Genomic DNA, 17022 nt, shown 5'->3' on the forward strand with positions numbered 1-17022 from the left:
AACTTTGCCATTTAACTTTCTTCGATAGGACTTTTAGTTTTGCCGGAAATCGAGATAAACCGTTGTTTACCCTTAAAACTCCCCCCCCGACCCCTTCCCGACCTCAGATCGACCGTAATTTATTTTTCCTTTCATTTTGATCATATTCCCCTGCTTTTCTAATGGGTTTCATCCTACTGTAATTTTTTTCACTTTTTATTTATTTTGAAGGCTATCTGCACTGGTCTATAAACGTTAAATAAGAAAATGTATTTAGTACATTGTGAATTATTTTAATAATGTTTAAACTTTAAGCCAATTATACTGCGTACGCTACCAGTGGCTTCCATTTAAAGTAAAAATATCCTTAATAGTACAGGATTCTCTCATTATTTCTAAACAAAGATTTAAACGTGGTTCCACACACCGGCTTCGTGACCAACAATAATGATAAAGTGTAAGTAGAATTGCCGAAGCCGTCAGTTTTTTGCAAATGGTGTTTATTTATGTTAATACAGGGCCATTTTAGTTTTCTCACTTTGTTTGTCTATTTGGTATGTAATTGCTCTAATACGTAAATAACATTACGGTTAAATGAAATATGGAATTTCAATATGGTAATGAAATTTAATGTTGTAAGAAGCCAGAGCATTGGATAAAAAAACTTATCGATTCGTTTAATTGGCGAAGGCTACTTGAATTGTAATAAGATTTAACTTCTGAGTATAAAATAACAAAGTCTAAAAAGCTTTGCTCTTATCTTTTCGATAAGATCTGATTTTACTACGTACATAGAAAGGGAACGCAAAACGTGTAAGATTTACACTATCTTGATAAGATTTCAGCTTATTTTATTTACTTATATACAAATATTATACATAAGAAATTTATTACGCCAAGTATATAGAACAATATTAGACAGATGAGACAAATGAGATGGGTAAAGATTCAGTTCTTTAAGTTTTATAACGTCATTGTTAAAATATTTTAAAGTGGAATTTAACGTTAATGAAAATAATAGTCCTTCAACCTATAAGGCTATTAAAAGAGCTTAGTAAATGTGCATGTCAATTAGTAAATGCATAAAATAATTCACAAGATAGGTTTTGTTGTCTGCTGGAAAATACTTAAACAATAAATTAGCATGCACCCAGTAATTGCTCTAGAGATACAAAACCGATTCCAACAGTCGATTTAACAAAGGTATATTCATGAAGACCTGCCATGCGTCGTGATCAGAGAAAAAACTACAACAACCCTTTGGACAAGCGAAGAATTCGCGGTGAACGCAATAAGAGCAAATTAAAACGCAAACTATTGTGCGATACGATTTGCAAAGATAACTCCCGTACGAACGCGGGCAGAGCGTCCGATCGTCGCCGGACATCCGCACCGCAGCACCGCGACGTCTCTTCTGCTTGTTGTATCACCATTACCGACTACAGTTGTAACATTATCGATATATTGTATCGTAGTCCGCCGATGTACATGTTGATAGAGGCTAAGATCGCGGCTTTTCTACCCCATTGTTCGTGCTTTGGTACGTGCGGGACGCATCGCTGTTATAAGGGGGGGTCCAGTGCTGCGCGCGCTCAGTGTACCCGAGTATCCCGTGTTGCGTGTGCGCCCACTTAGTGGTGATCCACACTTTTTCGATAGATCCGAAACATTCAAAATGCAAGTCTTATTTGTAACATGCTTCCTGCTGTTCGCAGCCACCCAAGGTCCTGCTGCAGGTACGTTACTTTTTAATATTTGATTTATTTTGTCCAACATAAAGCTGAAGGAGAATAGTTTTAGCGAGAGATTTATTGTAATTTTTTTGACCAACGTATTTATTTCGTATTCTAGAAACTGGTTGGTTTATTTTTAATTTTATATGCCGATTCCTTAGGAACGGTTTAGTTATATAATGTACATCAATGGGATGCCTTAATTTATATACTATCGTTATTAGCTTGTTAAAAATTAACGCAAATTCTTTTATAATTTTCCCGATTAATATGTATTTGAAAAATCCACATATCCTTTTAAACAGGAATCACATACTTAACAATTTTAAATTATTTTTACAACTTCATTTCTTCCCAAATAAAGTTAATTTCGGTATCGTATAATGTAGAAATTCCCACGGATTAGTTCTTGCGATTCGTTTTGCCGTGTAGTGTATGCTATTATGCAACAACGCATGCATGAACTTAGACATAATAAAGAGCATATTACGAGTGCAGTTGACATTCCTAGGGTAGGAACGCGTCGTGGTTTGACCCCGGGTCCTCGACCTTCATTGTTCAGCTTCCATTAGAGTACAATGCCAGTAACTTCGCTCCGGCATCTACTATTATTTTTAATTACACTCCGACTTGAATTTCCTTAAGCGGCATTGTATTTGCTGGTTTCCCAATTTATTAAGAAGAGTCTTTATCAAAATCCATTTCACAGGATTAACAAAGATCTTTAAAAACTCAAATTTTGAAGTTTAAAAATAAAATTTAAACATAAATCTTAGCCATCTTGATCATTCAAGATAATATTGCACTTACATAATTATTCAAAAGAGGTTACCCGAACAAAATTTGATACTCAACATGAACATGTTCCACACAATAAAGCACGAAATCACTTAATATTTTATGCGGCATGTAATATCAACAAAGCGCAACCATATCGAAAGCTAAGTCATGTAGTTTATTGACTCAAGTGCAAGTGTAGTTGAGGGTAGAGTATATGTAAAGGTAAATACAGTTTATGTTTTCCTTATACGACTCTTAAATTTTTATTAGAATTTTTAACTTACAATTTACATAAAACAAAAACATTGTAAACACGCAAATTTTAGGCAATACAAACCGCATCAGTTCGATTTGTTCCAGTTCAAAAGATAATCGAAGCCTTTACTAGATATAACACAAAAAACCAAAGATTCAATCCAATTCAATCTAATGATCCGTATCTGCAGTATCGGGTTAGTTATCGACAGGGCAAAAAACCGTGGAGCGGAAGTTTTGTTGAGAAAAAATAGCGAGGGGTGAGGAGTGAGCGACAGGTGCGCGGTTCAACGTCCCAAGTCTAGCAACCGCGGAAAGGACTTATTTCTCAGGAATACCATTATGGGTTTATCTGTCCGCGTCGATTAGCCGGAATGCTGCAACATGTACCGTAAATGACGACAGTTTTTATGTCATCACGAAAGGTACTCGGCATGACTTCAACTTGATACTTGAACGTGACATAACTGTTCTAGATAGCTAGGGATATATGTTAGGTAAATTACAGTAAACGTTTCTTACAGTATATAAGTATATTCAATCTTAGAACGGCTTTCTCGCGTTGCAAAACTTTGTCTATTTCAAACTTTGCGTTTGCTCATTTTAAGAAACGCTATAACGAAAATCACAACGAATCGGTCATCTAATACTGGATTAGATTCGATGTGGTGGGCCACTAAAGACTCAATATATATTTATAACACTGCTCATCAACCTTTTTTTAGACCTAATTCTCATATAATGTTACGTGCGCTCCATGTGGTGATTATATTAAATTACAATAACTTTTTTACTTCTTCAGTTTTTTGGAAGTCACGAATTTAATATTGATTCGTTTGTTAAGTTTTTATTAAGTTCAGAATTGTTCTATGTTTCTGGTATTATTATTAAAAAAATACAATGTGTAGGCGCATATTACGTTGAAAACCAAAAAATTTTAAACTAAGTTATTGGCTTTGAGTTTGATTGCTAAAAATAGCCGCTGCATTCCAGCGCAAGAGCGGGTGCTTAAGGGCACAAGAGCGAGGCGTCCTTGGACATGTCTCCCGACTCCTGCGCACGCCATTATCAACCCTTTTTTACGTTCCGATTCTGGTTTTGGAACGACTGCGAACCGCCAAACATTAATTCCCACGAAGCAGTAATCACGATTTAGATAAAACATTAAAGCGCCCATTTTTATGCTTTAATCAAAATCTTCGTGAGTTAGCGAATTATTTTCGCTAGATGGTCTTGAATTGAGTATAATAACCCATATAAAAAAGGATTAAATTTTATTTAGTAATGTAAAACTTCTGTTCTATCGCGTGTGTGCTATCTGTGGATCAGCATAGCCGTGAAAAGAGAACCTTGCCCTTGCACTTGGGGTAACGTCGAGCCTTACAAAGTTACGACCGATATGGGACTGGTTTGCGTTATGCAACTGCTGAGAATGCTTCACACGCCGGCGCCTTTTTATCGCATTGCAACTCATACGAACCGATGCCAATAAATTGCGATCCTAGATTATTTCAAATTTCAAAGTATACTAGACTAATTTTTTTGAACTATAGTATAGTAAACGCTGTCGGTTTTTCTATTTGTTAGGTTTAGTGTTATGTAGAAATAGGATTTCTAGAAATGAATAATTCATCAAGGCAATTTGTTGAAACCAAAAATATTTCACTGAATTATATAAAGACCACTTGGCAAGGTCAAAGACCGATAGAAAAATCTCTTTTTATTAGATAACTAATAGAAGAACATGCATAATGTATTAGATGTCTGAAACTACGTACTTACTACTTGTTTTTACGACATTGATAATTACAGAGGGGAGCTACGTTTATGCAGAAATCAAGAATTATTGCTTGTAACTTGTTATGCAATTCTTGGAGATTTTAATAAGAAATGACTTATGCACTTTTAACGTTGTTACACTAGAAATTTGTTCGTGCGAGTGATCAGAAACAGCAATGGCATGCACAATAAACTAGAAAACAATAAAAACGTGATCAGACTTGGACAAAACTATTTCTAACGTTGAATATAAGTAAGAATAATAGTCAAATTAGGTAATATAAAAATAGTCGTTATTTAAACACAAAAGAACATAACTCATTGGTATTCATTAAAAAAAACCTTGTCACGAATTTCAAGTAGTAATTTCGAAGTAGTAACTACACATCCTTCCATTCATTTGGAGGGTGTAACATGAATTTTGAGAGAAACCACGTACTTCGTGATTTAAGTGAACATTTCAATATAAACGTTTTGAAATATTATATCTATTGCTTTAAAATATAACTAGTTAGTACGTTTTCTGCTCATATTACGATATACTTGTTTCTTTATGAAAGAAAAAAAAAATTTGTGTTAGTAAAAAGATGTTTGTGTTTTTTCATATGTTGTAAAATGATCAATTAATTACTTTATTAAATGCGTGTCTTAGCAGAGCCTTTGCCAAATAAATCCGTTTTGCTAATAAGTCGATATGGTGCTCCGTTTTATCAGAAATATATCTTGTTAGTATATATTGTTTATATTTTAATATAATCAAAGCTAACTACTTAACATTTATGGGCTCTATCAATTGTTAGCCTACTTGAGTTACACAGCACGGGCCGGTGCGTCATCGTCACCTCAAACCGATTGATTTGGTCAGCGAGCCGTTAGTATTACTTCCGGTAATTTCATATTCAACTAGATGAACAGGATTATAAGAATAACGTTAAAAAGATTCCATACTTTTTAAAACATTATACCGTATATTATTAATGAGTCAAATAAAATTTGAAATATGTGAGGTGACTAATGATAAATTACAGCAAAAGAGAACAACTTTTAAGGACTAGGTTTTTAATCTATGAGAGAAAACAAAACAAAGTAAAAAACACAATTGATTATAATATTTTAAGATCACCGATGTTTGTGCTTCATATAGTATAAGGTATATACAGAAACTGCGGAATGAAAGCTTTCCCCATCAGTATGCGACAAGCGCAGCTTCAAGACGTGACTCGTGTATTTGCCCAAACCTTTCATCCCAAGGCTCACTCGATTCAACGTCAAAAACATGTACCAACTTGCATAAACAGTCACTGGAATATGACTTCCAAGACGACCGCATAAATTCCTTAATTTAAAAACCGGACTCAGGAGATGAACACTTTTTTGATCCTACACAATTTTAAATTTAGTTGAGGCTCTAACGATCGCCTTTTAAGCGAGAATATCTCTTCGTTATTTTTTATGCTCATGTTAAATTAACGTGATCCATTTTGATAATCTTAATATATATAAATTACGTTTCACGTTGTTTGTCCGCTATGGACTCCTAAACTACTGAACCGATTTCAATCAAATTTGCACACCATGTGCGGTTTGATCTAACTTAAAAGATAGGATTAGCTTACATCTAAATTTATACCCGCAATATTATTTTATTACAAATTATTTGTTAATTATTTGTCACAACTCTAACAGATGGCGCTGTGTTGAAAGTACCAACGTTTCACATTAAAGCTACAATTTAATGGCATTACTACCAAAAAAGCATGGTGGTCCCCATGACTGGTGTTCTCCTACCATTTCCCTTGAATACTGAATAGTTTACTACTATGTAATATAACAAAAACCTTAGCCACAGCAACGCTTGGCCGGTCTGCAGGTTTCATATAAAAGTAAAAACCTTTAAACATTTAGTAGTTAGCGAATATTTTCCTTGGTGCTTTACCGTCAACGTATGTTATTATATATGATTCGTTTCATTGGAGTTAAATACATGGAATTTTATAACCGAGGTAATTTTGTTAATAATGTCTGTTTATCTTACATGTTTAAACACGTAAATGCGAAGCAGCCGTGCGTTCGAAAACTACTACAGAGCTTTTAGAGAAATATGGCATGCAAAATAAAAAGAAATCTTAAGTAATGTACGACGCTCTTTATGCGGGACAGCATTATGCATGGATTCCAAAGACGGCTCGGGGCTTTTTAATGGGCGAATAATACCGAGTTCTTGGGTAATGCTCTGCGGACGTTAGCTACTTAAATTTACCTTAGTTTTTATTTTAAATTCTTGAAAATTTATAACGATGTGATTTTTCTAAGGCAAATCTTATACAATTGTTAACTAGTGACCGTTTTAAGATTTATTTTCTATACAGGTTCGTAGACCTGAGATCGCTAGATAACATATCCACTTAGATGCTAATGCAACGGGTGAGCGAACGGAAGGAATAAAAACAAGTCTAATCTTATGTACATATAAGTATACATATTTAATAGATACTCTCGTCATTTATGCAATGAGTATATTCATAGAAGATTTATTCCGCTTTATTACAATTTTATTCAAAGAATTTCTTGCTATTCCACTAAGGAAATGTAAAATGAGCAACACAGAGAGAGTTTTTTTAAGAACAGAGGCGTCTGCGGAGATTCATTTTTACGTGTGTATTGTTTGCAAATGTGGTCATGTAAATTTACCTTGAGTTTAAAAAAATAAAATACGTGTACGTATTCAGAAAGTGTAGGAAAACAATGTAGTAAGCTCCTGTTTTATGCAACCTATTTTAGCTCGCAACTTGGATTATTTTCAATACATTATCCTATTATGGAGTTACGAGGCCTGCCTGTGCCTACCCATCTTTAAACGGGTCTTGGATTTAATTGGATCCATAATATCAATATTTTGTTAATATACCAGGTTCATTACATTACAAAGACGAATGCTACGAGAATGAAGTTGAATTAATGTCGTCAGGGTCAAATTAATTTTTCTAACAATAAGGGTCATTGAAAAACGGCCAGTGTGCTGTGCGCTAACTCCACGTGCTCCTTATATTAAGGAAATAAAGATATCTTTGTAATATAAGAAAAAAGGTTATTTATAATTAACCTTAAAATTATTAAAAGTAATTCTATACACATATTTAAATTTAGGCAAGATTTGCAAACACAACCAGCCGAGTGAAGACATAAAAACGAAAGATAAAGTGAAGGCAATGACCTTTTTATTTCAATAAACAACACAAAAAGACCGCGAAACCGTTAACAAAAATGTTTCGTTCTAGAACTTTTCATAAACATTTTCACAATTTTGTATAATCTGTATCTATCTATATTTTAATAACATTAACATTTCTTGTTACAGCGCAAAGGATAACGACGATACAATTGGATGGAGTACAATATTTCATATCCAGAATGAACCCGTATAGTCCAGAGCTCAACTATTTTCTAGCGTACCAATATTGCAGGCAAGTATATCGAACTCTACTGATATTACCATATCGTCAGAACGGAATTGTACAACAACGTACTTAAGAATTTTGCACCTCTATATTTTAGCATCGCATCGTATCATATTTTGCAAAGCGCAATTCTCGCGAGACGTAATAGTTGCATCGTGACTGTGAATGCTTATCTGGCTTATCGGCACTCTTGTCCTAGTCGAACTTTGCCATAACTACAGTCGAATGGCCGTTAACAAGCGTACCCACTGAACTTACATGTCCTCAGTCGCGACTAGGAAATACTGGGAACATTTGCATTGCTTTTACCGGTTCAACTAAACGTAGGTATCGACACGTATGACCTGGCAACATTGGAATAACAATGGATTGCTAGAAGTACCTATATATTTTTAGAAAATCTTGGCTATATAGCGAAGAGAGCTAAGGTTAATCTTCGATCTCGACCTAACCACGTGCTTGTTTCTGTAATGACAAAGGTCAGTTGCCTTGTTGCTCGGTCACGACGCCCTCACGGTACGCCAGTAACACGACCCAGATTTACAGTTCCAATTGTTAGCAATCATAGGGATCATTACTTTTGTGACAGAACATGAACTACAAATTACGAGAAACTGTGTTAGCTATTACCGATCACGGCCAACAGAGAATGATACAATAATTTATAATATCTCGATATTGTGATGAGAGCATTAGCATGAAATAACAACAGATGGCACGACAAAGTGTCTTGTTCGCATTGTCAACCGTAGATAATAATGTGAAGTGGCCGTAATCGTAAGTTACGGTTAGTTTCCGCTGTTTACTGTCTTCAATGTAACGGTAATTGTTGGTAAAATTACTCTTGACGTAATCGTTATATTTTTTTTATCATGGAGACATTCCAAGGGTTATAATAATTAAAAATTATAGAAGCGTACCCTTTGACAACCATCTCTCATTGAAGCATTAGTAAAATTGTATGAGCTCATTACTTTACTTCCATACATTGTCGAAGGGAATGTATAATGAATTAATTAATTATTTTACAGTCAGTTTGTGGGCGTACCTCGCTATGTATGTCAATGAGACTGAAACAAAAAGCTATGAAACAGTTATGGTGCTAAAAATGTGTCGATATGTTAAAGGCATAATGTAATTACGATTCTGTACGTTCAATTAATTCAACTGGAGTATAATTTACGACATTTTAATTCGAGACGAGTAGTAAAAACGTGCGTTGAGTCACAAGTTTTTAATAAGAAAACTGTATTCTGAAAATAAAATACAAAGTTCTCACAATATACAGCGTATAAATTATTTATGGATTTTTGTTGTTAAATTAGTATTTCATTTAAGTTCAAAAGATACTTATAGTGAAATAACAGATAAACACTTTCTTACCACGTGATAGGGTTCGGAGGAAGTTACAATCAGTCCTTTTAATCTACAAGACGTGATAGTTATATTAAAAACGCTGTAACCAAATACGGAACTACGGGGGTTGTTAATCTAGGATACAGATATATTATTGCATGGAATGTAGCCCAGCAAGGCCGTAGTGTTTAGCGAATAAATTTCTGTTCAATAAACTGGCTCTGCGCTGTAGTGTATTTGCGATCTTATAAACCTTATAGAACACGATTAGCTAGAACTCTTAGCTAAATAGCATTCATGGATCTGGCTTAGCAAGTTTGTATCTTGTCGTAGTCGAGAAACATACAATTATACACGGGTAGAGTTGCGTTACAACTGTCAATGACACTGGAATCTTTGACATTGCAATGCTAAGTTCTTGTTTGCTACGAAGGGGTCATTAACATTTTATAAAGGTTTTATTTTTTAATGGCCATTGAAATAAAAGACACATCAGAATGATTGAAGAATACTTGTCTGACAACACTAACTTGTTTTATATTAGTGTTTTTGTGTTACAGATCATTAGGGCTTCAATTAGCATCATTTGAGACTAAAGAAAAGGCCGACTCAATTACAACGTACTTGACAAACGCTGGTAAGAAACAGTTTATTTATTTGGTTAATATTTACACCTCATATAATATCTACACTTCAGAGCTATCTAGTGATTGACAGTGATTGATTTTTTGCCTTTTGACACAATATTATATTATTTTGACAGGTTACAATAAATATGACTTCTGGACATCCGGCAATAATCTGGGAACTGACATGTATTTATGGATGAGTACCGGGCTTCCCTTCAACGCCACCTTCAATTACATGAGGCGTTTAACAATGGATCAACCTAGCCTGCACGCTGATGATAGTATGGATCCTTTGGATGTACCACAAGGCAGCACAGCTCCTCAACGCACTGCTAGGCATGGGTACGTAGATAAACCTTCTAAAGTATGAAGCGCCTGAATAAAGATCGATAAGTAATTTGTTACGCGCAGAAATTTAAATTAATCGTTCAAATTCCGCAATAATTGTAGTTGTGCTTGATAGGAGAAAAAGACGAGGAGACGTACACAAAAATTGTAGAAGATTGTAAGCTTTTTTATCAATACCCGACTTAGTCAACACCTATAAAGGGAAGGCATGACACGCCATATAAGCGTCTTCCTTATATAGTCCATTGCCTACCATGCACTGCAAAAATAAGAGACGAGTTCCGTTTTTAAGGAAGGCATAATTCGATAGCATGTTACATTTTATACATACGTAATTTATTCGTTTAAATATATATTAATATTTAATAATGTTTTGCCTTTGGGAGCAGTAGGTAATGCAAAATAAATAGTCTGTTTTCTAGAACCGAGCATGTGATGACAAACGGCTGTGTGGCACTCAAGGCACCGACTTTCCATTGGGAGCCCCAGCACTGTGGCGAGATAAAGGACTTCATCTGCGAGCAAACGCGATGCTACTATTACAACTACGGATCTATCCCAGTTTCATCGGCGCAGGGGTAATGCCAGGTGAGATGCCAGCTGTCTCCGGAGGCCCGATCCCCGACGACTGCGCGCTATGTACTTTGACTTATCAAAATTGCACACTTTGTGTTTTCTATTCTCTTGTCACTATCATGTCTACGAGACGACATGTTACTTTATTTGGGGTTTAATTATGATTTCATCCTAACAAAGACGTAGTGATAGTTTTACACCGGTGTCATAAGCGCGTGGACCAGCGGGACCAGGCTTCTATGCCAACCCAACCACCAAACAAGAGCCCTACACCCAACTAAAATTATGAATGGTTCAACTTTATTTTGAATTGAATAAATACCTAATACTAATCAAAATTGTTACTTTTTGGTGGGTGGGTGATGGGGGCTTTGCTTGGTATCTCTCATAATTGCTGTTTGTTTATAACAAGCTGAAATTAACATAATCATAACTGTGTATTTGGGCTTTTAATAATAAATGGTATGGTGTAATTTGTGATGTCATTTGAGCCCACATACTTTATGAGTGGTATGTGTATTGTATCACGATGGCCGGTCTTTGTCTGTTCATACAGGAAGCCACTATCGATGACGACCACGACAACAGCTCACCCGCTCACGTCGTCATCGCCACCGCCGCCGCGCTCCGAACATCTCCCCACACATTTCACTCTCAACGACCTCATTGGCAAGCTGCGTCCCTCTTCCCTCGACGGCCTTCAGTCCCCTCACCTCAAAACCGGCGCTTTGCTCAAATCTCCCCCGCAAATTGACTCACACTACTCCCGTTCCGCGGACGCCCACTCTAAGGAACCAGAGCGTGAACCGAAAGAGGAACCAACTCAAGGCCCATATGAAGACGACGAGGGTATGGCCGGAGACGATCCCGCAGCCTATTTGACCCAGGAGGCTCACGACGCGCCCACCGCCGAAGAGGTGCCTTCCACTGCCGAACCGGATGCTACAGAGCGGACCGTCCACGCTAGCGGCATGCTAGCACCCCCTGCCTACTAGCGTTCGGCTCGACACTTTTTAAGTTAAGCCTCTGACGTTTAGTTATATATACTACCAAAAGTATTATTCATTATTTTCGAGACATTTATATGTAGCGTGATATTAAGACATGTGCTTGCTTTTGAGGTTCTCTTTAAGCCTCATTTAAACGTTTCGCGATGCTGTATATGAGATATATGTTAGGGTCACCTATGTCACATGTATAAATGGTTACGTGTGGTGGGATTCGTTTTTCTCTGGGATAATAACCAATGAAGGTGCTGGCGACTCGTACTGCGACTTGCCTCCGTCTTCGAACCCGAACAAGGTTACTAACATTCCGTAAATCACTTCGCTAAGTTATACGTAACTATTTGTGTGCAAGATCTCTAAATTTCATTTTAAATGCTTGTATTTTATGTATAACGATCGACAAATTAATCATTGTTTGGACATATCAATCGAATTAGATTTAAGATAGTATTTGTAATATTTGACGTACCTAGTTAAGTATTGTAAGATGAAACTCAAGAATTTAAAGAATAGTGATGTAGCGAAGACAATAAACTTTAAAAAAAATTACATAAAATCTTATTTAATTACCTAAATCATTCTACTATTTCACAACCACTATGAAACGATGACCTTATTTGGACTCGTAAATATGAGCGTAATAGACCTTTGATATTGGATTGATCAATCAAAGGATGGACCAAAGCTGGATTGATCAATCAATTAAAAGAAACCAGTAACGAATTCTGTCGGTATTATTAATGTCTAAAAAACCCTGTACAAATATCGAACATGAAAAATGCGCCCTCAAGTTTGGCACGTACAAATATCACATTCTCCAGAAAAATCCACAAGATCTGTCCTTTATTTTATTTTGGTCTAAACCCCTTGGGGGTCTGGACGGGGTTTCGTTTCACACATTTTAGTTGATATTTTTGTTAGAGCAGATTCTGTATAAAAACTATCCAAATCGGTATTTTAGTTTATTAAACACAATTTTGTGGGTCCGTAGCAATTCTACAGCGCAGCTACACAATATTTAATCAAATGAACTCACCATCCATTGATGACTCCCTCAACATTGAGCATTGGCACGACCTTGAACACATATTTGGCTCGAAGAGCGGCTGCGGCGGTCGTGTCCGCCAGTAGATAGCCCAACGTCCCGTCCATCACCCACGACGCGTTACTCTCGCCCGGGTGCACTCGGGCAGTAAGGAATATTATCTCCCGATCCTAATATAAATTTAAAGTTATAAATCTTGACACAATTCTAGCACTCACAACTTATGAATACTTTTGCTTGAAATTAAAGTCGTATTTTTCTTTTGTTAATATTGATGATATGCAGCACTAAAGATAACACAGAATAAAGCTGTCTCAAGTACACAAGTTTCAATATTACTTTCCTTAATAATTTCAATTATTAAAAAAAAGTAAAAGTAAAATAAAATCTTTAATCATATAGGTTACATAATTTACACTTATGACTCGTCAGTAAAGAAATACATATGAATGCTTCTAATAGTAACAAAAATTCTAAAGTATATATTTTTTTTTTTATTTTTTTTTTATTTGGACCACAAAATTAGGACAAACACATGATATAAATTGACATAAACATTAACATAAATATCAAAAGCGGTGCCGTCCCTATTACATGTGGACACGACAAGCGAAATTAAGTGGATACAAAAAACAGTGTTAAATATAAACAAGCATAAAAATTAAAAATGCAAACTATAAAAGAATTATACTATAGTATATAATGTTACTAGCTGATTTTTATGAATTTTACAAATGAAATAACGTTCCGAATGTCACAAATTATATATTAATATAAAATTGGACATTATGTTACGTACCACAACAGGGTTTGAAGGTGTATCTTCAGCAGATACAGTTAAGACCGGTACTTCGTTGCCGTTGATTGAATAGCAGAGAGCCTCCACTCGAAGATATGTGTTTAGTGGCAATTGTGAGCTCCAATGCCAAATCCGGGTCTGAAATTTACTTGAGTGAGTTAATAGTTTTTGGTATGTATACGAGCCTTAACAATCTTGGCCAACAAAACAAGTAGGTAGAGCGTTGAAAAATCGTTGAAGATCGCTCAAAACGTCTCATTTATGAAGCAATTTTGAAACGCCTGATATTTCTGTTGCTTTTAGAAACGGTATTGATGTTGTTGGTTGACGTTAGATGGATTTTTATTTCTAAGTGCTTGAGAAAAATATCTTGAAATAACCAGCACGTCTTTAGCCTTTTGTGCGACAACATGACTATGGCATAGAAGGCTGGTCACCAACTTGAGAAAAAGATTGAAAATTACGCGAAAACTCTGCTCCATCGTCTTTTATGCATCTCCATGAGAAGGTTATTTTATAAAAAAAATATCTTCCTATAGAATATCGGGGTGTTTCTATCTTAAAATAATTAATAATGTTAGGTTTGAAACATAAAAATCAATCGTAACTATTCATGTATTTTCTTATTCTTTTAATTTCTAATACTACATGAAGCATAAGATAATTTTTTAGTATATATTTAATTTTAGATTAAGCTTGTTAATTGTATAATATTTTTCAGTTTTATTTTTTACCTGAAAGAGAACGCTTGTTAGCGATAACGTGGCCCGTTGCATCCCTAATAATTTATGTTACTTGATTTTACTTGAAATGTAACGAAGTTTCAATAAATAAAATTAAACAAAATTTTGACCGAATAATGAATCTTATACTGAATTCAGATTAATGCAACGACATTTATGAACTTGCACCCCGAAATGTTCTCCAATAGTTAAATAATTTTAAAAACATTAACATTATTTTATAACTTAAGACAACAAAAATATGTTTAGGCTTGATTTGTTACTCATAATAATTACATACTTTCCTGCCTTGCGATTCTGTAACTCACTTTTCGAACTCTCAAACAATAAACTACAAGCTCCCTCCTTATCAGAATGCCAATTCGTAAAATGACTGCTTTACTGTGAAACGCTGTGAAAACCGCAGTGAGAGTTCGAAAACTGAGTTACAGAATCGCAAGCCTGCTCATACCGCTGAACGTAATTTTCTTGCACGGTAACCAAACCCAGCTTTGAAATTAATAATTGACTAAATACACTAAAAAACTTACCAGCATCATAGAGTATGTGAACGGGAAATGATATGCAAGATAGCACACGTCATTTGTGTGGGGAAATTCAATGTTGAAGGTAACTGTTAAGTAGCATTTGTTGTAACTCTTTTGATTTGCATAGTGGTAGCTGTTGCGGTAGTAGCAGATGTCAGTACCGGCTCGGATCCAACCTGAAAATTTTTCGTACTTATAATTAATGAGATCAGGAAGCTGATACAATGTTATCCTGATAGTATTCAGTAGGCAATTTCGTGCTAATCCCTCTTTGCTTTAAAGTTTAATTTTAAAAATGAGCTAAGACGAGTAAAACAATTCGTCAATAGCATCTCCAGTCCAATACACGTTGAAACGCGACATGATGCGTCACGATATTACGTCCAATCACAAACGAGCGAACAACGAAATATAAGGCGAATGTAAAACAGTTGAAAAACGCTATCCTTTGTTTTTCTCAGTATTTCAAAGTGAGAAATTACTATTGAAACAAACAAAAAACAAAAAACATATTTCTTTACAGTAATAATATTCTACATATAAGCGAGTACTACCAGGTCTCCCGAGCACCGCCTCCTTGACAGAATACATGACAGGTTTCATGCCGAAATTGAACTGGCTATCGGACTTCTCACAATTGACGATATTGAATATGTAGGAGCGCCCTTGTTGCATATTCCTTACTTCGAAGTAAAACCATTGGTGACGCTTTGTAGAGTTTACATCTGGCATTAGGATTAGGTCGTACTCTCTTGGACCTGTCTGAAGTTTTTGTTATTTTAAGACATATTTTATTATGCGATTCCACTCAATTCATGTATTATATATGAGCATAGCAAAATTATCCATATGTTGGTATGTTGTACTACTTGGTAAGAAAAATATCCTATTACGGCCAAACGAAGATCTCAAGGGTAGGTATTGTTTGTTTATCAAAATATTATCGACATGTGATAATAAAATTCAAAGGCATTACCTGCATAACTTTTCTGAGATTTCCCGATTCAAATCTTGATTCAAAACTAAGACGCGATGAGAAACTATTTACTTTAGTTATCTCTTGTTCGTCCGAATTGGTTAGGAACAGACAATCTGAACTGAAACTAAGAAAAAAATATAATCATAAACGCACTGTTATTGTAATTAATAATGAAAGTTATTTCAATTAAACTGACTTTAAATACACAAAAAACTTGCGATTCTGTAACTCACTTTTCGAACTCGCAGAGCGGTTTTCGCAGCGGCGCGGCGGTCGAGCTCAATTCAGTCTGTCAATCAGTCTGATAAGCTGGGAGCTTGTAGTTTATTGTTTATCAGAATGCCAAATCGTAAAATGACTGCTTCACGACTGATTTGAGCGCGACCGCCGCTGCGAAAACCGCTGTGCGAGTTCGAAAAGTGAGTTACAGAATCGCAAGGCTGATCTGACTGAAAGGAGGTTCCTTTTTTGAAGTCGGTTTTAAATATTTCGTCACGTTTGTTTACTTGCAATATAATATATACTTACTTGTTATATATTTATTGATATTATAAGAAATCGAAACGTTGAATGTTTTATTTCTACAATATTATTAAAGCAAAATATTATGTTATAAATATATTTTATCATAAACTACTAGACATATTAGAAAATTCGAATTCTACATTATCACTGAGTAACATACTATAACAAAAAAATTATAACGGGTGAAGACGGGTCGCAAGTAACATATAAGGACAAACAGCCATAGGCTAATGGAACTATATTTTTATTTAACATTTAAAACGCTATTAAAGCTAAGATACTTATGGCATTGTAAATATCATACGCCGATATAGACCAATATTTATTAAGGGAAAAAGAAAACAAACATTTACATCAATATAGTAGAAACAGAAAGTCAAATAAAATATACAAACAGAATATTGGATGTATCCTAAAAGTATAACAGAAACAAAAAAAAATATAAAAACATTTTTAATATTAATCCTAAGTTTGATAACGATCTTCTCTTTTTACTACATTAAT

At 35.1% G+C, this 17022-nt stretch overlaps 2 protein-coding genes across 9 annotated transcripts in view; one reads left to right on the forward strand and one right to left on the reverse strand.

Moving 5' to 3' along the window:
• Window positions 1-17022, reverse strand: part of LOC125054388 (cytosolic carboxypeptidase 4-like) — a 50154-nt gene that overhangs the window by 15581 nt on the left and 17551 nt on the right. For all 5 annotated transcript variants that reach the window (XM_047656260.1, XM_047656284.1, XM_047656267.1 and 2 more), the window contains 5 exons: window positions 15991-16117; window positions 15569-15776; window positions 15018-15190; window positions 13745-13882; window positions 12937-13115 (listed from right to left, as the gene is read on the reverse strand). In XM_047656260.1, coding sequence (XP_047512216.1) covers window positions 12937-13115; window positions 13745-13882; window positions 15018-15190; window positions 15569-15776; window positions 15991-16117 — 825 coding nt within the window. The remainder of the gene's footprint in view (window positions 1-12936; window positions 13116-13744; window positions 13883-15017; window positions 15191-15568; window positions 15777-15990; window positions 16118-17022) is intronic.
• Window positions 1561-12456, forward strand: LOC125054441. 4 transcript variants are annotated; one of them, XM_047656341.1, is made up of 6 exons: window positions 1561-1715; window positions 7885-7990; window positions 9901-9977; window positions 10104-10311; window positions 10728-10895; window positions 11450-12456. In XM_047656341.1, exons 1-6 carry the CDS (start codon window positions 1655-1657, stop codon window positions 11886-11888), a joined length of 1059 nt encoding a protein of 352 aa, XP_047512297.1. In that variant the 5' UTR covers window positions 1561-1654; the 3' UTR covers window positions 11889-12456. The 4 variants fall into 4 exon arrangements, with proteins under 4 accessions (XP_047512297.1, XP_047512308.1, XP_047512316.1 ...); XM_047656352.1 differs by having other exon boundaries at window positions 10740-10895; XM_047656360.1 differs by having other exon boundaries at window positions 10728-10905; window positions 11450-11586.

Source organism: Pieris napi, chromosome 1, assembly GCF_905475465.1.
Source record: "Pieris napi chromosome 1, ilPieNapi1.2, whole genome shotgun sequence".
NCBI classification, from domain to species: Eukaryota; Metazoa; Arthropoda; class Insecta; order Lepidoptera; family Pieridae; genus Pieris; species Pieris napi.

What these genes read in the sequence shown, in the direction of transcription:
- LOC125054441 (XM_047656341.1), top strand. Translation starts at nt 1,655, where the DNA reads ATGCAAGTCTTATTTGTAACATGCTTCCTGCTGTTCGCAGCCACCCAA. An exon ending in CACCCAAGGTCCTGCTGCAG is followed by an intron (nt 1,716 to 7,884) that starts GTACGTTACTTT and finishes TTCTTGTTACAG; the next exon opens with CGCAAAGGATAACGACGATA. An exon ending in CCAGTTTCATCGGCGCAGGG is followed by an intron (nt 10,896 to 11,449) that starts GTAATGCCAGGT and finishes CTGTTCATACAG; the next exon opens with GAAGCCACTATCGATGACGA.